The 24,033-nt window shown below is 42.5% G+C and overlaps 2 protein-coding genes and 1 long non-coding RNA gene across 10 annotated transcripts in view; 1 reads left to right on the top strand and 2 right to left on the bottom strand.

The window, feature by feature from the left end:
* Positions 1-232: 232 nt before the first annotated feature.
* Positions 233-7,239, bottom strand: SDHAF4 (succinate dehydrogenase complex assembly factor 4). Its single transcript, XM_084826888.1, has 3 exons — positions 7,148-7,239; positions 2,918-3,070; positions 233-1,102 (listed from the first exon to the last, which is right to left on the bottom strand). Exons 1-3 carry the CDS (start codon positions 7,206-7,208, stop codon positions 993-995), a joined length of 324 nt encoding a protein of 107 aa, XP_084683014.1. The 5' UTR covers positions 7,209-7,239; the 3' UTR covers positions 233-992.
* Positions 7,240-7,301: 62 nt separating this feature from the next.
* LOC146359247 (uncharacterized) lies at positions 7,302-23,276 on the top strand. The gene is made up of 3 exons (XR_014786593.1): positions 7,302-7,728; positions 14,496-14,609; positions 20,018-23,276. It is a non-coding gene; the product is annotated as an uncharacterized LOC146359247 (long non-coding RNA).
* The window catches only part of FAM135A (family with sequence similarity 135 member A), an 83,160-nt gene continuing 69,209 nt past the window's right edge, over positions 10,083-24,033 (bottom strand). For all 8 annotated transcript variants that reach the window (XM_084826883.1, XM_084826882.1, XM_084826879.1 and 5 more), the window contains 5 exons: positions 23,131-23,228; positions 20,940-21,091; positions 19,170-19,280; positions 14,477-14,590; positions 10,083-12,669 (listed from right to left, as the gene is read on the bottom strand). In XM_084826883.1, coding sequence (XP_084683009.1) covers positions 12,464-12,669; positions 14,477-14,590; positions 19,170-19,280; positions 20,940-21,091; positions 23,131-23,228 — 681 coding nt within the window. In that variant the 3' untranslated portion in view covers positions 10,083-12,463. The remainder of the gene's footprint in view (positions 12,670-14,476; positions 14,591-19,169; positions 19,281-20,939; positions 21,092-23,130; positions 23,229-24,033) is intronic.

Raw genomic sequence — 24,033 nt, 5'->3', positions numbered from 1 at the left:
GATTGTTTTAAAAATATATTTCCACCAAAATTAATACAGGGGTTTTCTCTAGCACCATGGAATACAAATCAGCAAGAATATTTTTGATATTTCCAAAACCTGGGTATACATCCCCTTCAAAAATACACACTTCTGGTCTGCATTTATAAACAAACAAGCTAATAATTTCGACAAGACTCTTATTTAAATGGAAGTCACAGCTCAGCGAAAGAAAATGACAGCATAATCCAGATAATTTATTCCAGAGAAATGGAAAAGCAATTTATTCTGTACTGGGGAACAATGGATAAATATATTAGGGGTAGGAGAATCGCAATAAACTAGTGGCTAAACAATCTTCAGGGACTACCATTGTGCAGGATTCAGTGCGCCTGATTCCAACATCTAAAAATGGTCTAAATGTGTTAACTTCGAAATGCTTTATAGTCAGATGAGTAGCAGCAATTTCATCCATCACACACTTAAACTGTGTCTGCACATTAAGTGGGAAATGTTACCTGCTTCATAACACTCTAAACAGAAACCAAGATACACGAGAGATCAATCAATTGCTTTGCCACACATCAGTCTTTAAGTAACAAACATAGATTTTCCTTGAAGTAACTTTGAAATCTGCATTGCTGAAAAAGTCTGGTCACATGGATCAGTCTTAAAAGCCTTATATGAAAGTTAAATCCCTCAGAATTCAACAGGACATACTCCCAAAGTAAATATGTTTAGGATTGCAGCCTTAATTAAATTCTACCAGCCATTACATTCACATCACCACCAATGACCTAAGGGTCAAAGAAAGCAAACACACTGTTCTAACTTGTACTTTAACATATATTTATCCACAGAATGTATCCTTCTCAAATGAAATTAAATAAGTCCTGGAAATATGACACTTTACTGCACATAAATGCAGAAAGAAAGTTTGCCTCATCTGGGTGATATTTCCTCATCAGTTTTACCTCCACCCAAATATCAGTAACATTAAAGTATGGAGCCCTTTAAAAATCTATACAGCGTCCTTTCCGTTCCCAATCGCCATAACGAGTAGGTTCAGGGCCTTTGGGTCCACCCTTTTCTTTTGTAATGGGATTGATGTCATCTGGAAATCCTGCAAAGAAAGTACAGCAAAATGCTAATAAATAGATAGTCCTACTGAGCCATCAGACTTGTAGTGTTACTAAATATGATGTTCCTGAAATCCTTTGGAGAGTCCTTACCCTTCTCCTTATTGTGGCACTAGGGAGTCATTAGGAACCAAATTAGTTGGTTGCCGACTTGCTCCAGCTTTAGCCATGGGACCAAATCTACCATAAAGTATATGAACAAATCAACAGGATTGCGCCCTAAAGGGTTAAAGTGCAGGAGGAGTGATCTAACTGGGATACGGAGTTACAAAAGTGACAGCTTTCAGTTTTTATTCACCCACCTCCCCCAAAGAGTTAGCACACATTTTTGCAGTAACTAGATTGAGAGGACCAAGACATTAATGTGAGGTAAGATGACTTTCACAGTATCTGAGCACACCAATTTACTTATCCCAAAGTCAGGTTTGTTAACAAATACAAAGAACACAGAATTGCAATAAAGGAAATGATCAGAGCAAAACATTGGCTTTAGCTTCTAATACTTGCCCTAGCTGCCATAATAGGGAGGCAAGTGATATCTTAAAAGGCTACAGAAGATTAATAGAAAATGGTGATATTTGAATCAGAAATCAATGTTCTCTCTCTGCCCTCCTGGCAGAAGATGCAGTGAGAAATCCAGGGAGTGGAGCTTTTGCTGACTCCAAATGGAAGATAGTTTAAAAAGTCTTGGGTGGTTGAATATTTATAGAAACTTGCTTGTGGAATTCATGCAATAATATAAACTGCTTTAGGAATAGTTCCCAGGATTAGGATATATGGTAGAGCAGCTCCAGACTTGTCATGGTATGTTGGGGTGAAACAAAGATAATCCAAGAATAGTCATATTTACTCCCCCCTCCCCCTGCTTAGAATTTAAGACAGGCTTACCCCTTCAGATACAGACTTATGGATTATATGTAAATGTTACAATTGTTCACATCTCATAACTATCTCTCCATGACATACCTGCATAACAAATGCACCCATGGCAGGAAGAGTAGGGGAAGAACAACTCTAGACTAAAATATTTTGCTATACCTCAATGGGACAGCAATTTTGAAAGCAAATTATATTAAAAGGCCACATTGAGGATTTCCCTCAAGTAATTTAACCCAGCATAATACTGACTGCATAGTATTTGTTTTACCTTGATTTGAAATAAAGACCAAATAAATCTAAGGGCTTATATATGCTCTAACTATTACCATCTCAGGTTACAATTATATAACATGTTACCAACTAGAAACATATTTAGAAATTCAAAGAAAAACTGCTGAAAGGTGCGAAATAATTATGATTTTATGAGACATAGTACAGAAACTCAGTTTACTCAACAGATAACATAATAAAAAGACATGGCAGTACAGAGGGAAAAAATAGATGCCATGGGGTGAACAACCTAAATGGAAGATCTTACTTTTAAAACAGGGTTATTTAGGCAGTAAAAATGAACCTTATAAGTAAGTTCAACCCACCCGCCCAATTTTCCCATTATCAAACTGAAAAACATCTGTGCTGCTATGAATGTCAGTGAATTTAGTATCTGCACTATACCGAGTGCACAATATCTCAGAGCTCTCACCCAGACACAGGAAATAAAGGATGCTATTTTTAATTATGTTTCTAAAACCTGGATAACAGATACTAATAACAATTAAAAATGAATGTTGTAAGGTCTAAATATACCCAGCTAAAGTTCTTCATGCACTGGGTGTTTGCCATTACTACCTGACTCAAGAGGGCTATCTTAGTCCTATTTTTCCAATGTTCATATTTATATTTTACACACTCACACTTACTTTCTAATGATTCCTTCTCTGTACTGGATTCTTCTGACTCATCAAAACGGCCTACCGGCAATTTTGGTTTCTTAAGAGGTTGCTTGGTAGATGTAGCGTTTCCTTCTGTGCCAAAGTTAGTACTTCCCAAAGAGCTGTGCAGCAAAACTGACCCTATTATATACAAACATAGATCAAATTAAGAAAGACGTTCATAGGATACTTCTTTTTCCAATGTTGAAATCAGCATAGATGAACAAAAAAGTGAAGCACTATAATAGAAAGTCCAGTACAAATCTGGATGAATTTTTGTGAACCGCCCAGAGAGCTTCGGCTATTGGGCAGTATAGAAATGAAATAAATGAATGAATGAATGAATGAATGAATAAAGAAAAGAACTTTGGAAGATTTAAGCCTAAAATGATGGTATACAATACTACGCCCATGTGAAAGCTTGCCAGTGTGTCCATCTAGACAGCTATGAGCGAGTCAGTCTACTCTACAGTGTGCAGATACATCATTTCCTCCTACCCCACAAACATAAGCAAATGGATTGTGGTAATAGTTTAAACATATAAGGCCTTCAAAAATGATTAACAGTAATACCTTTGGGTGGAAATTAAGAGTTTGTGTTTCCCTAAATTGTGAGTATATGAAGCTGACAATTAGTCTATCTAGCCCAGGATTATCTATTCCAACTGGCAACGTATCTCCAAGGTATCAGGCAGGGGTCTTCCCTAACCCTAACTACTTAAAAGACTTTAACTGGAGATGTCAGAGATTGAATCTGGGACCCAGCCCTAACACTTTGGCCCTTTTACCATAGATTAATGAATCTGAAATAAAACAACTATCACCTGGTACTACATACACAATTATCAACCTGGACCATAACCACTCCAGCCCCAAGCATGCACTAAGAAGGGGAAAACATCACTTGTTTCTCATTTTGTGACTTTTGTTCAAGTGCAAAAGTGTGGTTACATGTGTAAGGGGTAACTTATCTATACTAGGTGACCACGGATAAACAACTATAGAAAGTCACAACACGCACCCAACCAAACTCTGCATGATACAAAAACAGACAAATCAGATTCTGAGAACAGAGGAGTCACTACTATATATAGGGGTTGCTAAAGAGTGGCAGCCATTCTCAGCTTCCCTTCTAGTGTGAATCTGGACACTAAGAATATCAAAGAATTACAGTGTGGGTTTGTGCTGAAAGTGAGTATGAATGGTCTGACATTCCACAGATGTGATGACTTAGAGTTGCCACCTTTTCTCTCCCATCAGCACCTCTGTGCACAAGTGTCAGAAATTTAAAAATTGGTGCAGATTTACCCATCGCTTCATAACCACACTGGGAAAATCTATTGATTTCCATCAGTTCTACCTCAGGGAAGGACAGAAGGGTGGTGACTCTAGGCAAGGTTGTGGCTTACCACCTCCTGGAACAGGTTAGAACTGCAGGGTGGGACCAGGAGATGGGCAGCTACAAGTTCACCATTCAGTTATTATTTATTATTATTCATTAGATTTATTAGCCGCCCATCTGGCCGGCTACCCAGCCACTGGAGTGATGTGATCTCGCTGACAGCTGCCTTTAATCAGGCGGGCTGCAGAGTTCTGCGCCAGCTGCAACACCATGGCAAGGCATTTATGTAAATGATCCTCTGATCCATTCAATAAGTCATCCCCTTGGTGTCTTCATCCCCCCTTGCCCCCCCCCACATACACACTTTAGTTATTCATCCGAAATTATGCCTTAAGAAGCCCTTCACACATTACTGCACTACTAACCCCGAGACCAGATTAAAGTGGCCAGAGGCACTGGAACAGTTCCAACAACAGCCCCCCCTCCCCACCAAATGAATATGTGATTTTTAAAAAAAACAACAACCCTGGTATATACCAACTGAAACAAAACCCCAAATGACAGCACAGGGGGCAAAGCCAATTATCTACTGTACCTCTTAAGCCATATGCTGGAATGATCTGTATTATATTGAATAAGGGATTCTAACATCAAATCCCCTCAAATGGCCAGGAAGCTGAAGACTTGAGCAAAGTTAACCAATTAATACTCATATTTTCCAGGGAAGACACTGAGGCTGAGAGATAAGCAAGAGCTAAACCCAAGGCCAGGCACTGAATCCACAGCAGATAACTTTTTTAATTATTATTTGCAATTTTAAAGGGACAGCAAATTGTGTTCATATTCTTAATCACACAGTCCCATTTTAGCACTAGGGAAAATTGAGACTCAGAGATATACAATTTTCCCAGGCAAGTATTGTGCACAGAATTGAACAAGAGCACATTTTCAGCCCCGCTTTTTCAGTGAAACTAATAGCCTGATCCCAAGCATTTTTACTCATACTCAAGTAACTGTGCATACAAACTGCAGCCCTAGAAGTTAAGCCAAAGCAAAACCAAGATAGTTACTGTGAGGCTTACTATTAAGAACTAAATATTGTTACCAGTACCATAATCATATTTTGCTTAAAACTACTAAAGCCTGCAGATATTTATTTATACTAGGTCTGAGAGAATGGGTGCAAAGGACAGTGATATAGATTGGCAAAATAAATCAGTTTTAGGGAGAAGGAAAAAATGGCTGCAAAGATCGGAGACAGATGAGCAGTGGAAGAAGACCCTCAAGGCTGGAAGCATATATGTGATAGGAAGGAGAGGTAATGCAGTAGAAGGGAATGGAAACACCAGCGATACCAGCAAATCCTCCTCCATTTCACTTGATGAACACAAAGACATTCTTATACATGAGTATCTGAGAGAAGATCTGGGAAGAGAGAGACATAGGCAGATGAGGCAGAAAGAGACTGAACATTTGCACCAAAGTGTCTTCTGGAAAACTGCACCCTGTTACCTCCCCAGTCTTAAAATGAAGTTGTGGGTGTCTCTCTCTCTCTCTGAGCACGTGTAGAATGCTTTTCTTTGAAATACTAATGGGCATATGGAATCTGCACACACTTACTGGAACAGATCTTATAGGGTGATTACTAATCTCCCATACAGATAAGCTCCAACACCTCTCTACCTTTTGAAACTTTACACTGCCCCCCCCCCCCAATCATTAACAAAATGCACTAGTCCATGTTCTGTTCTACTCTTGGTTTTCCTTCCAGAAGATTTTATAAAAACAACACCACCCCATACACGAATTCTTTCCTACCTCCTGCCTCCACACACACTTTCTCAGCACAGAAAAGGAATTAAGGAATGGTTTGCTTTTGAGTACATGCCCAGTGAGCCAATGATTTGTTTTTGATCCCACAAAAATTCCACTCCTAGTTGTGTCAGCTTCTCCATTTTGCAGCCCAATTTACAAAGCAACCTTTCGCACCAGCTATTGAAATGAAGGGGCAGAAGATGGTTGCAATACATTTTCGGGGTGGGGGGTGGGAGGGAGACTGTAAAAGCTACTGAAGCTATGACCGGGGCAGGGAAGCAGACGTCTGAGGCTGCAATCTATGCACCGACTTATCTGGGAGCAAGCCCCATTTAAGCTAAATGGAGCTTAAGTCTAAGTAGACATCTACAGGATTGTTCTGTGAGTGGGAGAAGTTAAGGGGCTCCAGACAAGGGCTGGAAAAAAAGTACCATAAAACACCAAGCCCCCTCCTCACTGCTCCACTTCTAGACCTCTCCCCCTCTCATTCCCCCTACCCCATGGGTCACACTTGTTATACGCACGAGCGCACCGGCTAGGCTGGCAGCCGGTTGGTTGCCTGCCAAGCAGGAAAAACTAGCGAGCAAGCGCTGCCGCCAGGACTGCGGTTCTTCCTCATGTCTTCCTTTCTAGACTTTCCCGCCGTTGAACTCCCTCCCCCGCCTCTAAGCTGAGGAGAAACAATACGCAGCCTCAGCTGCAAATGGAGCAGTCAGAGCCTAGAGGGAGGGGCAGCTACCTGGAGAGCCGAAGATTAGCATTAGTTAACAACGCTTCTGGAAGGCTGGGTGGGGGCGTGTGACGGCAGCAGCACCGGGCCCTCGACCCACTGAGGGCCCAGGAGCATTTGCTCCAACCGAACCACGAATATATCCGGGCGTAACTAACCCCGAGTCCCAGTTCAAACAAAGCAAGATCTTGCCTCAGGCTAGGCTGATACTTTGCCAGCTGACCCAGCTGCAAAAGGACGGGCCAAGACGTCACCGCAAGCCCCCCCCCCGCTCTTTCTCTCACCCCCCCACTCGCAGTCTTCCCGCGCCCAATTTCCGGCACCCGCTTACTAGTTTGTCCCACTACTGGGACTAAAGAGCGGCCCAGGTCGAGCGACAGCCTCAGAGCCATTTCCGGGCTGGACCAGGGCCTAGTCTGCTCTGACACGGCTCTCCAGGAACCTGCCTATGCAGTGGAGGAGGCGGGACTATGCCAATAAGCCCCACCTCTGGTCAGCCTCTTCTCCCGTCATTCTCGTATCCAACAGGGCTGTAGTGACTCATAAAAGCTTCCCGACAAAATTCAGAACGCGGTGTGTTCGCTAGTTCGATTTGCAGCTTAAGCTTGGGTGGGGGTGTTCTTTTAGATTAGAAAGGAGACAGGACGAGGAGCAGCAGAGGATTTTTCTTTTTCTAGGAAGAGTAGTTCCGCCAGTTTTCTTCATAGCATTCGGACTAGAGCTGAAGGAAGCAGGGTCCTGCGAGCTCAGCAGCACTTTTAGTACACACACATACATAGGATCACGCTGCACACGATATTTGCCTTGCTCCACCTCCGCCGGTATTTCGAATCCGTGGCTCCTGCAGAAATTCCAGAATAATTTCAACTCGAAGCAGTTTCCCTTTTAAGCACGCAGCCACCACCAGGAATGGTAAAATTGGCAAACCTTTTTCCTGCATGTTTGTGAGTGACCATGTTAATTGTAAGCTTAGAACCATGGAATAGTTACTACTCTGAATTAACGTTTATTTGTGTGGCTGCTGTGGATGATTTATTTATTGCGTTTATATCCCGCCTTTTTTCCTCCTCAAGGAACCCAAGGCAGCTTATATTATTCTCCTCCTTTTTATTTTATCATCACAACCACAACCCTGTGAGGTAAGTTGGGCTGAGAGTCTGTGACTGGCCCAAAGGCACCCAGTGAACTTCCATGGCTGAGTGGGGCCTAAAACTCGGATCTCCAAATTCCCAGTTCAACACTCTAGCCACTGCACCACATGAAATATGCTACAAGACAAAGCAATGGCACACATTTATAAAACTACTTTTGAAACTGGTATAGAAACTACCCTTAAACAGTTCTAACATAATTGTGAGATTCATAGAATCCTAGAATAGTAGGGTTGGAAGGGGCCTATAAGACCATCGAGTCCAACCCCCTGCTCAATGCAGGGATCCAAGTCAGAGAATCCCTGACAGATGGCTGTCCAGCCTCATCTTGAATGCCTCCAGTGTGGGAGAGAGCCCACTACCTCCCTAGGTAATTGGTTCCATTGTCATATTGCTCTAACAGGAAGTTTTTCCTGATGTTCAGCCGGAATCTGCCTTCCTGTTGCTTGAGCCCATTATTCCGTGTCCTGCACTCTGGGATGATGAAGAAGAGATCCTGGCCTTCCTCTCCTGGACAACCTTTCAAGTACTTGAAGAGCACTATCATATCTCCCATCAGTCTTCTCTTCTCAAGGCTAAACATGCCCAGTTCTTTCAGTCTCTCTTCGTAGGGCTTTGTTTCCAGTCCCCTGATCATCTTCATTGCCCTGTTTACCAGAAGCAAGCAGAACTATGCTGCTGCTGCAGCCATTATTAACAAGTATGAAAGCCAGCAGTAAACGAATATGGTAGCCTGGCTATTACCATAGCCATTCAGCAGAAGGTGACAGTCCCTCCCTCCCAACCTCCTGGAGAGGCAGCAGGGAGGCAGTGTTTCCACTGGCATTTCTCTGGATCCAACCCAATGTCTGGAATGGGTTTCCAATGTGGTGCCCGTAGGGACCGCCAACAGCATCCTAAAGCTCTCTACTCCCTGCCCTTCAAAAAACATTTTTAAAATACACCACTTTAGAAAATTTAGGATAGCTTTTTTTTCTCTTTCTCTCCCCTCTCCCTTGCTATTTCCCCAAACCTCCCACTGTCCCTTCCAGGCGCTAGCCTCACTATTCCTGCTCGCCCCCCAATACACACACCTCTTTAGCTTGCTTTTGACTAGACAGGTCCCCACCCCAGCCCTTATGTGTCGAGCCACATCATCCATGGAAGCCATTTTGTTGTGGTGCCCACAGCAGTTTCTCAAATTTCCAAATGTGCCCAAGGTTGGGGACCGATTTAAAACTAAGCGCTTAAGGGAGCAATCTTATGCATGGTTAGACAGAAAAAAAGTTCTACAATTCCTAGTGTGCATCAACCAGCATGGCTGGCTGGGGAATGCTGGGAGTTGTAGACTCTTTTCCATCTAAACATCCATAGGATTGCGCCCTAAGACGCTTAATGGGTTCTTCAGAGACAAACGTCAATCTGAAAAATAGTACAGGAGGCAGCAACATCAGCTGTAACACAGAGACCAGTGTTCAGTAGTTAACTCCATGGGATACTAGAATGAAATGAATACTGAAATGGGTGGAAGGGATGGCAACTGGATAAAAGTTAAAGCAGCAAACTGGGGAGGGGGGAGAAGCACACAAGTCATGGAAGAAAGAGCAGCTAAAGAAAGCCAGAGTTAAAATAAAATAAACTCTACATTACAACAATCACTGAAAAGAAATAAGCCTCACGTTGTGAAAGTATAATAAAACAACCCTTCTAAATGACAGTATCTATAGTACAATGCTGGAATAACTATGGACAGAGAAGAATGAAATTGAACACTAGTCTTATAAGTGAAATGAAACCAAACAAAAACACTCATCAACTCACAACTAAATGGAATGACAACAGTTAGGCTGCAAAATGCCAGTGGAATAATTGCATAACGAGCTGTGACAATACCGGGGGCTCATAGGGACCAGATGGGGGGGAGGGATTAGAAAACGTACAACAATAGTGACCACAAGAGACTCAGAATGCGACGGTGTGACAGAGAGCCTTGTCACCAAGTAAATCTACCCTTTTCTACCAGATACATTAGTAGCAGCTCTTGTGCTGTTAAGTGAATCGGTAATGGAGACAGGAACCTAAACCATAGACTTAACAATGTTGTGTATCAGTACAGGGAATGGCTGTCATAGCAAGCTGAGTATATGGAGATAATAGTTTATTTACTGCTTTTAAGGAAGAAAAAGACTAAAAATGTGACATGATAGATGTACATGAACAGTAGGCTGTACAGAGGGAGAGAGGGGAAGCACAGCTATTCCACCAACCTTACTGAAAGACTACTTTTTTCCTCTTTCCTTCCCATCCCTTTTTCCTTGTGTGTTGCGTCTTTTCAGACTGTAAGCCTGTAGGCAGGGACTATCTTCTTTTACAGATTGCATGTAAGCCACTATGGCAGCCTTTTAGCTGAGAAGTGGCATAAAAATAGTTTAAATAAATGTGACATGCAACAAATCCCATTTTCCATTGCTGCAGCATGCCTTGTACTAGTCAATGTACCATTTGCAACCACAGGCTGATCATAGATTTAAGTGATTTCTCGTATACAGACTATGCTAGTATGAAAACTCCAGTCCTAGAAATTAAATGAAAAAAGAATTTAAGCAAGGAACAATAATAGATTTCAAGAACACATTCATGTTCATTCTAATTCTTTTAGGAGAGCTTTCCCACCCTTAAGTATCAACTAGGGCTAAGTCTAATTACTTTTCTTTGCCTACTTTCGTTAGGAGAATTGTTAGTGCCTTAGCTCCCAAAAGGCCAACAATGGAAAAATATTTCAATAATAGAACTGCTTATTTAATGCATAAACAAGGAACCAAATATTTTTGAATCAATGTAAAAAGTACATACTGCCACTCCAACTGATCAAGGTTACAATCCTATGCATGCTAACTCAAGAGTAACTCCCTTTGAACTCAATAGAACTTACTTCTGAAGAAATATGGATCTATCAGGCTGTTAGAGCAACAGGTAAAATGAACAAGTGGCAATATCTATTAATAAAACATCCCTAATAAAATTCAGTAAAGCACTGCAAACCATTGTATGTCAGTCCACAGAATTAAAAACAAATAGCACCTCCTATAAGAGCAATACATTGTCTGGAAGTGTTGCAAGCATTTGAATCACACAGAAGGACACAAGTTTCAACAGATCCATTCCAAAACAAGTGAGCTAAAGGACACTGAAGTGTTTGCAATGAAAAATGGTAAGAATAAGCAATATTCAAACTGTGGTCTTGCTTACTACAGAATTATACATATTCCTCAGCTCACTGAAAAAAGCAAAACATTGCTTTTTCTCTACATCTCTTAGAAGTTTGTTCAGTTTATTAACACTAGATGCAATAACACAATGCTAAAAAATAAACATGCACTAGCTATACAACTAATTTATATTTTCAGATAACCTGTTCATTACAATTAGTGAATGCACAAGATCGCTTCACCTTTAAGTGCATTACTGTTTGAAACAGATAAAAAGGGATGAATATTAAAGTCAATGCTGTTCAGCACCAATAAGAATTCAACAGACCTTTAACATTCCTGTATATTAAAAACATTTATCAGTATCACTAAAGTTTACCATTTTGTTCCATTTCAAGATGCAATTGATTTCTATTTACAGTAATTTGTTTTCAATAAAACTTAATATTTAAAAATCTATATTCATAAAAGTATTGCAGAAATTTATAACCTTTGCTTTTTTAAAAAATGTACATACAAGGAAGTCCCATGTAAAAGGTTCAGTGAAGAACTTGAACTGACATTAAGAGCAATTTTATTAAATTTTGCAAAACTCAGTTTGAAGGCAGCTCACATTTCAACATTCAAAAATCCTTAATTGCTGCTTGCTTATGAAAACTGAAGTTCCAGTAATAAAGATGAAAATGTAAACCAACATGCTATTGAGATCAGTAGAAAAATGTAGTTTCCATAGGCATAGCATGTTCGGTAATGATTTTGTAGAAAACAGTTACAATGTAGTGATATAACAAATAGATGTCTCAAGAGTGGTCTTGAACAGACATACAGTTATCGTAGTTATTTTAGCAGCCAACAGTTTTTTTTCCAGTTCAACTTTCTACAATACTAAATAGAACTATCAAATTTAATACCTTCTTAGACTTGTTAAAATTCAGATTTGTTTTGGCATCTAAAGACCCATAAAAATGTAGTCAAATAACACTGACCTTTTTGCAGTCTAAGAGCCAATAAACCCACCAACTATACATAACTGTGCTTAAATCTCAGTTCTGAAATAATTAGGTACCCCAAAAAAGAAAAATAGAAAAAAGTAAAAACAAACTTTAAAAAAAATATTGCACAGCCACATTACCTAGAAAGTAAAGTTGATGTTAAAAAAGCTCTTCACATGGATGATATAAATTATCTTCCATATAAAAAAGTATAAATATCTCTTAAAATACACCGGCAGCTATAGTTTAATATCACACATTATTTGATTCATCTGTTAATGAGGTAATAGCCAGGTTTGTTACAATGTTTTTATTCCTATTGGAAGTATTTTAGGGCAGCAACCAGAAAAAACTTTTCTAAAAATATGTCTGAATCCAGAACAGCAATGTGTGCAGCTCTTCCAATGAGAGAATCAGCTGTGTTTGGTAATGCACAATGTACATTATAACGAACCAAATTGCATTCTTGGTTCTGAAGAACAGGCAGAAGAAGATTCTGGATCATTTCAGCATATATTGGACCTGTATATTAAAAAGGGAAGATGCATTATTGATTTTTCTTAAAACTTTCATATTCTCCCTTTCCATCAAGCAACCCTCAAAGCAGCTAAAAAAAATTCTAAAATATTAGTTTAAAACAATCCATAAACAGAAAAATATAGCCACACAAAGCAAAAATACCTCCTCCCGCCCCCAACAACAGATATGGCAACCAGTTAGTTTAGCCTGAAGATCTGCTGAAAACACCAAATTTTGGCTGTCTGACAGAATACAAACAGAGGGGCCAATTGGATCTCTAGGCATGGCATTCCACTACTTCTCTCCTGGGTCAAAAATAATTTGACCTTGATCACAGCAGAGTACATGCAGGGGATGCTCAACATACTGGCAGACTGGTTGAGCAGAGAGAAAGTAGACCAGGTTGAGTGGACCCTATATCTTCAAGTATTTTGGCTCCTAACCCACTGCTGGGGTCTCCCGATCACAGACCTGTTCGCTCCAAGGGAAAACTCAAAGGTAAAACAAGTTCTGCCCCACTATCAGGATCATCATGCAGTCACAATGGATGCCCTCCATTCAGTTTGGTCAGTGGGTCCCCTATATCAGCAGTCCCCAACCTTTTTGGCGCCAGGGACTGGTCCAATTTTTCCACAGACCCCGGGGGGGGGGGGGGGGTTCCGCTGGCAGACTGCCGGCCGCTTGGATGCCATTTGCGTCCCTATTCTTTGCAGTAATTGGCTACGTAAAGATTTACATAGCCTATTACTTGTAGAACAGGGACGCAAATGGACCAGTGGCCGGAAGTCCACCAGTGGCCAGAAGTCCAGCAGCGGCTGGAGCTGGCCGGCAGCTCTGTGGACTTGCTGCGGAGTGGAGCCGGCCGGGGCTGGCGAGGATTCCGGGGGGGAGGGATGGATCGCCTCCCCCCCCCCCGTGGACCCAAGGTGAGGGGGTTTCGCACACCCCTGCGGCCCGGTTGCTGACAGGCCACAGACCTGGACCGGTCTGCAGCCCGGGGGTTGGGGACCCCTGCCCTATATGATTTCCCACCATTTCCCTTGAATGCAAGAATGCTACACAAGATCAGGCTTCTGAAACTAGAGGTGTTAATGATCGCTCTGCACTGGCCCAGGAGGCCCTGGGTCTCAGACCTGGTGAGTCTCAGCGTCTCCCCTCCTTGGAGACTGCCAACATGACCAGATCTAATCTTCCAGGAGACACTCCTCCATCTGGATGTCGAGTGGCTCCAAATCTGTGCATGGAAGTTGACAGGGAGCAACTCCTAAATGTCAGCCTGTCACACAAGGTAGTGGACACAATCCTTGCATTGTGAAAGTTGTCAACATCTAAGATGTATGAGCTGACCACCTGGAGGGTGTTCTGTTGGTGGTGCAAGTGATTCAGGCTGACTTTGATGTGATTGGCCCTGCCTTCTACAGAAGTGAGAGTTAACCCTTTCCTCCCTGCTCCACACCTTGCTGAGCAGAACACCACTTCATGTTAAGTCCAACTTTCAATTTTTCATATTTAAATGGCCGGGGTGGTGGTGGTGTGAGAGGCACATGTGTCATTTCATCTATATGGACTGCTTGAGCATTGTACTTCTGTACATGGTATCCATTTTGCATGACTGGTTAAAGATGGGTCCCAGGTCTGAAGAGGATAACTACTGCCCGGGAGTGACACTCTTCAGATGTCAACAGGTGTGTTCACATTAAGATTGCATGCTTTGGGCATAAGCCCCAAGATGTCTCGAATCGTCTCTCTAAAGTTGTCTGAAGAATAAATACTTAAGCTGCTTCACAGATGTCTACATTTTAAATATTACCTGTCTGTTTATCCTTCAGAGCTGTTTTACACATCTCAATGCGGGCAGAATGATAAGGAACATAACGATCTTGCAAAGATCCTACTAATACTATGTTTTTGAAATACTGAAGACCTGTGAAAAGACAATAACGGTAAATATAAAACCACAATGTATCTTATATCTATCTATCATAACACACATACATTTTACAAACGTACTTGATGATTTTTTGCTGACCAGGAAAGATTGTGTATGGGTAGTAGAGAAGATGCTGGCTGGGGCACACTGGGAGTTGTGGGACTTTTTTCTGTCTAAACATGCACAGGGTTGCACCCTTAGAGAATAATCCTAAGGGACTGACACTATAGTCAGCAGGTTCCAAGATCAGAGCCCTCCATCTATTCTAAGCCATGGCAGGCAGGCTAGGAGAACAATGGTGTTGTTTTCACCTCTCTCTCCTGCTTTTTAACCTTTTTAGCTAGATGGGGCCTCTCGGCTCATCTAGCTGACCAACCTTTTGGTGAGCAGGGAGGGGAATGGAGAGGCACTTTGATACTATGGACCCATGGCCTCTCCTTTCCCCTCCCTCCCACAGTCCCGATCCTATTTCCCCCTCCTGACTCTTTTCCAAGGTCGCAACATCAGAAGGAGAAGCTGCCGCAGAACTTGCTGCAGCAGCTGCAAGGGGTGGAGGTGGGTGATGCGAAATCTGCACTCGGATATACCTCCTGCAGTTGTAGCTATGTCTGTGGTCTCAGGAAGAGAAATCTGCACCATTCTATGGTCCCTTGGACACTCTTTCAGGAACCACGAGATTGCTGTGCCTGGGACTTAAGAAAGACTGGAACCGACGCACACCTTCCCATGGCTGAGCAGAAGTACTTCTGTGTATGGGGCGGGGGAGCATGATGTCCTTATGGCAACAGCCCCTTGCACTTTATGGGCCCTGCTCCAAAGGGTTAGCATAGGGGACTTCTGTGCAAACAGAGAGCTGAAAAGCCTATGTGAAGGAGTCTCCAGCCTATGAGATAAAGGTCATGTGAAAAGCTCCTCTGAATCTTGGATTTATCAGGCAACATATGCTAAGTAGATACAAAGAAATATCAAACTGATTATACATATTATTGATAAAATAATCAATAAATGGGCCATAGAGATAGATTCGGGATGCTGCTGGTGTACCACCCACCCTGCTGCCCACCAACCTCCCTAACTGAGCTGGCAGACACTGTCTCAAGTGTGGTATTGGAGGAAACCAGAACAGTGGTTCTGGGTGACTTCAACTTCCACGCTGAGGCCATCTCTGGAGTTCCAGCTTGGAACTTCATGGCCTCCATGACAACCATGAGGCTGTCTCGGTTTGTCATTGGCCCGACTCACGAAGCAGGGCATGTGTTGGTTTTGGTTTTTGCTCCAAGTTGTGACATGCGTAGTCTGAAAATTGGAGGGAGGGGTCCAAATAACCCCATTGTCATGGCCAGACCATTTCCTGATGAGATTTAAACTCACAGCACTACTTCCCTCCTGCAGGGGTGGGGGACCCATTTGGATGCTCTGTCTCAGGAGGCTGATGGAATCCAATGGATTTCTGAACTCTCTTGGGCATTTTCCAGTAGAGAGAGCTGGTGATCCAGCCATCACTCTAGTCTTACTGTGGAACAGTGAGATGTGGAGGGCCATCAACTTGATTTCACCTGGGTGCCCTCTCCAGTACTGTAGAGCCTACTCTGCTCCTCAGTATACTGGGGAGCTGAGGTCAATGAAACAGGCTGGACATCAGCTAGAGCGCAAATGGTGTAGGACTTGAAGCAAAGATGACCGAGTACACTCTAGAGCACATAATTGTGCCTACCGCATAGTGCGCACATAGTGCAGGCAGCAGAGGAGGCTGATTTTGCTGCCTCCATTGCATCCTCAAGTAACTGTCCAGCGGAACTCTGCCAGCTGGTCCAGAGGCTGTTAACATCCACCCTAGCAAATAGGGCCCTGGCCCCCTCAAGGACCTGCTGTGATCTTTTTGCATCACACTTTGAGGACAAAATCACTTGTCTCTGCAGCGAAGTTGATGCTGTTGTTAGCACAGTTCCAGTCAAGGTGTCTGATGCCACCACCTGCCTGATTTTATGGGATCAGTTTCAGTTGCTGCAGCCTGATAACGTAGACAAGGTGCTTGCAGCAATGTGACCTATCACATGCCCTCTTGATCCCTGCTCCTCCTGGCTAATAAAAGCTAGCATAATAAAATTTAGTATGACTGGGTGGGTCCAAGGAGTGGTAAATGTTTCCCTGTGGGAAGGGGTTAGGGTCCTTAAGGAGGCAGTAGTGTGACCACTCCTGAAGAAGTCCACTCTGGACCCAATGGTACTAGACAACTACTGTCTAGATGCAAATACCCCTTTTTTAAGGAGGGTCGTGGCAGAGAAACTGCTGGCAATCTTGAAGTATACTGATTATCTAGATTCATTCCAGTCTGGGTTTTGATGTGGTTATGGGACTTAATCAGCCTTTGTCACCCTGATGGATGACCTTTATTGAGAGAGGGACAGGGGGAGCGTGATCCTGTTAATTCTGCTCGACTTCTCATTGGCTTTTGATACCATTGACCATGGTATCCTCCTGGATTGACTCCGTGGGATGAGCATTGGAAGCACTGTGTTACAGTGGTCCTTGTCCGGTGAGGCCAATTTCAGAGAGTAACATTTGATGACCATTCCTCGTCCCTTGGCAACTGGAGTTATGGGGTTCTGCAGGGTCCCATCTTGTCCCCAATGTTGTTGTTTAACATCAACATAAAGATGCTGGGAACAGTCATTAGGAGATTTGGAGCTAAATGCCATCAGTATGCTGATGACATGCAGCTCTGTCTCCCTGTGACATCTGAATCAGGAGAGACTGTGCAAGTCCTGGATCAGCACCTAGACACAGTAATGGGCTGGATGAGGACCAATAAACTGAAACTAAATCCTGGCATGACAGAAGCCCTGTGTGAGTGTTTCCCGAGTCTGGGAGAGAGGCTTATTGCCTGTTATGGATGGGGTTGCACTCCTTCTGAAAGATCAGGTTTGTAGTCTGGTGTCCTAGATCCATCATTGTCACTGGAGGCTCAAGTGGCTGTGGCAGCTCAGAGTGCCTTCTAGCAGCTTTGGCTGGTTTGCCAGCTACAGCCTCTCCTGGACAGGGATAGCTTGGCCACAGTGGTACAGGTGCTAGTAACCTCAAGACTGGATTACTGCAAAGCGCTCTAGGTGGGGCTGCCCTTAAGCCTGCTCCGGAAGCTGAAGCTTGTGCAGAATGCAGCAGCTCGGCTACTGTCGGGCGCTGCCCCTTTCTAGCCTGCAACTCCTTTGCTGAGGGAACTACACTGGCTGCCCATTTGCTACTGGGCCAGGTTTAAAGTTCTGGTACTGGTGTAAAAAGCTCTAAACAACTTGAGACCAGGATACCTCAGAGAGCGCCTTCTCCCTTACCAACCTGCCCAGTCACTGAGGTCATCAGAGGGCATGCTCCTGGTGGTTCCACATGGACCTATGGCCTGACTGGAGTCCACCCAGAGAAGAGCTTTCCATGCAGTGGCCAACTTTCTTTGAAACTTCTTGCCCCTGGAGGTCAGTCAGGGAGCACCCTGTGTTGCTTCCAGCACCTCCTGAAAACAGTTCTGTTCCAGGAAGCATTCCTTAAATAACCGACCACGGTTTTAATTGGCATTCTATTTTTAATATGGTGTTTTAATCTTATCGTTTTTACTATTGTACCTCTTATGTTCACCACTCCAGAATCTGTTTTAGATGGGGGGCGGAATACAAATGTTGTAAATAAATAAAAATCTAATATACAGTTCAAGAAAGAGAAATTAAAGTTGAAACAGACACAAGGGACAAGACTGTCACTTTATGGAAAAATGGTAAAGCTTGAAGCTTTAATTGAGCAAAATCTGTGTTGGAAGGAAAAGGGAGAAATGCATTTTCACAAGCACTGTAGTCCTTTGCTTTATCAAGGTAAATACACAGCTTTACTGCATACACATAGGAAGCTTGTTTATAGGAAGCTTGCTCACATGATTACATTCCAGACAAGAAATACATTCCAAATTCATTAGTTCTGTTCTCTGCCTTACTTGGAAGCAGAGAGCTATAGGGAGGCTCATATAATTTCTGGTATTTTTGTTTTTTATATTTCCAGTGGAACAGTTGTTGCCATCCCTAATGAAACCTGAGATCTATTACACAAAGATGCCATTTTAAACTCAATTAGCTTGAAAATATATCCTCCATTACTATCTTAAGACTTAAACAATGCCCGCCCCCCGCCAAATCTTTTTATTTAATATTTAGCCTGAGAAAGTGTTTTGTGAGAAATATTGTTTTACTGTCACCATAAGTTTGTTCAAATGTTCCAACATGGGCTACCTGTTTTTGATGAGCTTCTCTGGGGTCTAACATAAAACAGATTTTATAAATGTATGAAATTCCTTCTATTTTAGTATGTAGGCTTTGTATAAATACCCTTTAAAAATCAATATCCAATGTTATCTGATTAATAAAAGACTTGCATAAATTCTTTAGAATACTGCTAGAATTGAAATAACTGACTGCATTGGTACAGGATATGTTCATAGGGTAGCCAAGTTGTTTGACAACACACTAATGTATAAATGAAACCACATGATTCTTTAAAAGAAACATAATATTTTAAAGACGTTGCTACCGCTTACCTGCCTTTCTACTAAGTTTGTACAAGAAGGTTTGCCGGGAGTCTGAATGATCTCGACAGGTCAATTGCAGCAAAGACCCTGACTTTTTCCACTTCTGCATAAACCAGAGACCTATATTTTAATGTACAGTACATGTGAGTATACACAACAAAATCATAAAAATAATTACTCTTATATTTATTGTGATGTGTCACCAGTACCCAGTCCTCCAGTTGACATTCACATCATGAGTTCTATACATTTCTCTATACCTATTCTCTTATCTCAAATGAACATACTAAAATTATTAGCACGCTTATCAGATAAACATCAAAAGCCAAAAATGTCATTTCAGGCAAGTAGTATGTTCATGACAATTTAAAATGCCCCAAAGCAAGGCTAATATAGAATGCCATTCCATGGGATGGCCAGTTAGCTCCCTGTCTTACTATGTTACAGAAGCAGATTAACACTTACTGTATTTTTATTGAAGCACAAAATAATCCACTTTGGGGGCTTCAGCTGAAATGTGGTATAGAAATTTCATAAACAAAACATACATACAGTTCCTGTATCTGAACTGCAGGTTATTTTGCCTCCCTCAATTGTCTCACAATACAACATTCAATTTTGTATAGGTTGTATATTGTTTAATGCTTCATAAAATTGTTTAGAATTTTCATAAAGTGAGACATTCCTATCAGTAAGCTTCCTATGTAGTGTATAAAATAATGATGCAAATATCCAACTTTGAGCTTCTGGAGAACTGTATATTTTGAAGACTGAAGTAACACAACCCTTCTTAGGTTTATGAGAAGTCCTATGTTTTGTAAGAGAAAGCTAGGTGGATTATATCTGTCCCTCTGCAGGTAGAAAGACTGGAGTGTCTTCGGATGGGAAGGTCATCCATCATTGTGTAGTCCTGTCTACTCTGTCCAGAAACAGAATTTCCACCCAGAGGTCTTCATCTGTCTGGTTAAAATTATGGATTGTCTGCTTAAAGCATTTCAGTTACGGAGAGATACTTTTGATGGGCATGTCAGAACACTTATTTTTTCACATTTCCTTATTGAAATGAAATAGTAATTCAGACCCAAAAATTCAATATAGGGTGCAATCCTATCCGGATGCCCATCAGCCTCCAAACTTGGAGGTTGATGGGTATCCTATGCAGAGATGGAGGAGCACAGAGGTGATCATCGTCTCCGTGCTTCTCCTGCTCTGCATTTTTGCTAATCTAGCTAGGGCTCTGCAGAGGGAAGAAGGCTGGGGACAGCTTATATTCCTGCTTCCTCAAGTCCCCCCTGCCCTCGAACCACCCCTTCCCTTCTCTCCAAGGTTGCCTTTGCTGCAAGGGGGAGGGGAGCTCAGATTCCTGGGTCCAAGGTCAGAGCACTGCCTCTGACCTCAGATCCAGGAATCCGAACTGTCCTATGCGCCTCCCCGCCATATGCTCTGTAGGGGCCAAACAAATGCTCTCCCCAGAAATTTAATATTTTAAGAATATAATGTCCGTTTTTACTGAGATGCTTTGTACTACACTTCGTAGGTCACCAAACAAAGTTAAGCACTAAAGGGATAAGAAGCTGGTGACATTTAAAACTTATTGCAAAGTTTTCTGCCCAGCTCTCTGTTTGCTCCTGAACATCCACCTGTATGTAGGAGCACATGGCCTTCCCCATTTATTTTCATGACGGAGAGGCAAGTCCACATATATCCAATGAAATGTATATCGCACAAATATCGCTTGAACTTCCAACATAAACACAAAAACTTTTTTTTTTTTTTTACCTGTATTAACAAGAGCACTGCTGTTGTAGAGTGTACCAAGATGTGGTCCGGACAGAGACAGAAAGGTGTAAAGTTTGCTGAGGTAATATTTAAACCTAGGTCTTGTAAGCACTGAACGGATTATTAAGTTACCTAATGAATGCCCAATAAAACTGAACAAAACAGAAAAAAAGGAGTATGACATTTTGGAAAAATGTTTTTTAAAAGGTTTGCAAATGAAAATTGGTACATTATCTTAGCTTTGCAAAACATACCTACACACAGTAATAAATAGCATGCATTTCCTACAGTGCCTATGCAAAGAGTAGGTTGGAAGGACCTTCAAACACTTAAGATGGTTGCCATCAACTTCAGGATTGTATGCATTACTTTAACCAAAGGCAGTTGAAAATAAAAGGTCTAAAGCCCACTTGAAGGAAAATAAGGAAGGAGCCAACTGTACGTCCCTTCGGAGTTCCATGAACATGGGCCCATTACAAAAAGGTGTACCCCGTCATCCCAATTGAGGTTACTGGTGAGCTTGTGAGTAGGACAGTCTTACAGCCTGGGTAGGTTCATACAGGTGCAGACAGTCCTTCAAACAACCTAGTCCCAAACCATTTAGGGCTTTAGAGGTTAATACTGGCACTTTAAATTGGGACCTGAAGCAAATAGTTAACCAACACAGCCAATATAGAATTGGCATAATATGCTCGGAACACCTATTCCGCACAAGCATCTGGGCATCCACTTTCTGTACCAACTGAAGCTTCTGTACCATGTTTTAAGGCAGCCCCATGTAGAGTGGCATCTTAATAGTCTAGTCTGAATGTGATCAGAGCATTACGTCCTACTTGAGATGACCTGACCAGGACTGTATTCTGTAAACATGAACTCACCACAGATTTATTTAATGGCATTACAGTATGTGTAGCTTTATTTTCAATTCATGTTTTAGAAATTGTAATTTCTGTTTGACACAATTCTTCAAAAACACTGCAAAAACAGCGCGTTAGATGCAGGCATTCCCCAGCATCTTCCGTAGTGAAGAGTGGTACACAGAAGTGATTTAGCTTTTCTGCAGTCTCACTTCAGTACTTCTTTTATGCTGCTGGTATCTAAAGCTCTCAGTGCTGCTGAATGAGATGGTTTCCTACTTTTGTGTATTTAAAAATATGGCTTGGATTCTGACTTGCCCTTCCACCCCATGCCAACCCTCCAGAGCAGCTTTTTGGTGGCACAGGGGGCTGCAGAGGGATTGCCTCCCTCCGCACCCCCACTTCTCCCACTAGGAGCATCCTGTGAATAGCATTCCACTCATGGGTATTTAGGATCCAACAAAGCAATCCAAAGTGGAGTCGGGGAGCGGCTGAACCACCACTGCATCCCAAGCCCTACCATCTTGCACTTGCAATGGTGGAAGGCCTTCCCACCCCACTTTTTGCTACACCAGCTTCAGACTCGTGCAGTTGAGGGGCCTGAAGACTGGCCCTGTCGTGGTATCCTTGGAGCTTTAGATCCACTGGTTCCAAAGCCACCAGAACCCCACCCTCCAAACTTCCCATTTTGGGGCCTTGTGCCAGCTATTGCTGGCAGGGTGCTACCAGCAGTATTCTGCCCATGGAGCTTTCTATGGGTGTAATGGGGTCCCTGGGACAGACAGAACCCCCTCACCCTGTCCAGCAGAGCTCCTCTTCACTGACCTCTGCCCAGTCCTAACCATCCAGTGAGCTAGCTCCAGGAGTTAGGATTGTACTCTAAACCATTATGGTGATCTTTAAAAATCTTTATTTTTAAAGATGTGAATCCAACCCATTAGGAAGCTGGTGACAACTGCAGGTATGTGCACGACCGTCACATGTGACACACTATTTCCTAAACTCATGTACAAGAAACATAATCTGCAAATCAGCTGGTAGAAGAGATTGTCTAGTAGTTACTTTTCCATTTGTGCTTTACTCAGAGGGCAGTACCCAACCTGATGCTTATGCCCCTGCTTTGCGAGCTCAGCCAGCCTGCCTTCTTCCAGAAACGAGCATTTCTGCTTGTTTCGGGTTGCCCCTGAAGCGCTAAATTGCCTTTTCACAAGCCGTGGGGAGGAAGACAATTGGCGGGGGCGGAAACGTTCCAAAGGATTCTGCCCAGAAACTCCAAGGTTATGGCTACATTGCTTGTTCTGGTGAGACTAATCAAAGCACAGTAGAATGATTACCTGATTTTTGAAATTGTTAGGTTGTAAATTTGAATATATTGTATTATTTCATCCAAAAGGCGATCTGTCATCGAATCAAAATCAGCAAATGTATCATTCTGTGGGGGAAAAAAGTTCAGCGTTCCTAAACAATCTTCTTTAGTGATAAAAATAAATTATTCATAATTGGCATTGACAACATGCATAAGAACAATCAAAGACAACAGTAGTAATTCCATGGAAGGAAGAACTTTTAGGGGAAGAAATACACTACTTTCTGTACAATGCTTCCTTACTTTTACAGCAGATAGTTTGCTTTCAAATGCCTCAGAACTACAACTACTTCACAGATATACAACTGTAATATGCTATTTGCTTAAGAAGGATAAGACATAGCTTTGTTTTCAAGACACTGCCAAAATATCTTTGAATAGGGGTGGGGAACCACTGACCTACAGGCCTGATCCAGCTCATGGCTTAATCCAGCCCATAGCCAGATTTTTTAAAAGTTTGGGTGGGGCAGGAGCGTTGGGCACTGCTACCTTGAGGTTCTCCATGGGTGGAGAAGGTGCTTTCTCTGCCTCTGCTGGGCGGTTGAGAGCTCTGATAACCCAGCAGGAGCAGATACAAGCCTCACCGTTGCTCTCCAACTGAGAATCGGCTCTGAGCTGGAAAGGGATGGTGGAGGCTTGTCTCTGCGCCTGCTAGTGCTGTGCAGCTGGAGCTTCAACTGCATGGCAGAGGTGGAGAAAGCCAGCATGCCTCTTCAGCCACTCACTGGCTCCGAGCTGGAGCGGGGCTGGCCATGATGAAGAAAGGGATTTGTTATAACTTATTATACCTCTACATATTGTGCAAATCTGTACTGGTGTACGAATTTAGATTAGATATCCCTTATTTGCTTCATTTGCATTAGTTATTGTA

Source organism: Heloderma suspectum, chromosome 1 (assembly GCF_057233095.1).
Source record: "Heloderma suspectum isolate Gila_16-S chromosome 1, 16-S_ref, whole genome shotgun sequence".
In the NCBI taxonomy this organism is placed as follows: domain Eukaryota; kingdom Metazoa; phylum Chordata; class Lepidosauria; order Squamata; family Helodermatidae; genus Heloderma; species Heloderma suspectum.
The sequence above is the reverse complement of the archived record's forward strand: the minus strand, read 5'-3'. Positions and strand labels throughout refer to the sequence as shown.

What these genes read in the sequence shown, in the direction of transcription:
- SDHAF4 (XM_084826888.1), bottom strand. Translation starts at nt 7,208, where the DNA reads ATGGCTCTGAGGCTGTCGCTCGACCTGGGCCGCTCTTTAGTCCCAGTA. An exon ending in CCCAGTAGTGGGACAAACTA is followed by an intron (nt 3,071 to 7,147) that starts GTAAGCGGGTGC and finishes TGTATATAATAG; the next exon opens with GGTCAGTTTTGCTGCACAGC. An exon ending in AGAGAAGGAATCATTAGAAA is followed by an intron (nt 1,103 to 2,917) that starts GTAAGTGTGAGT and finishes CTTTCTTTGCAG; the next exon opens with GATTTCCAGATGACATCAAT.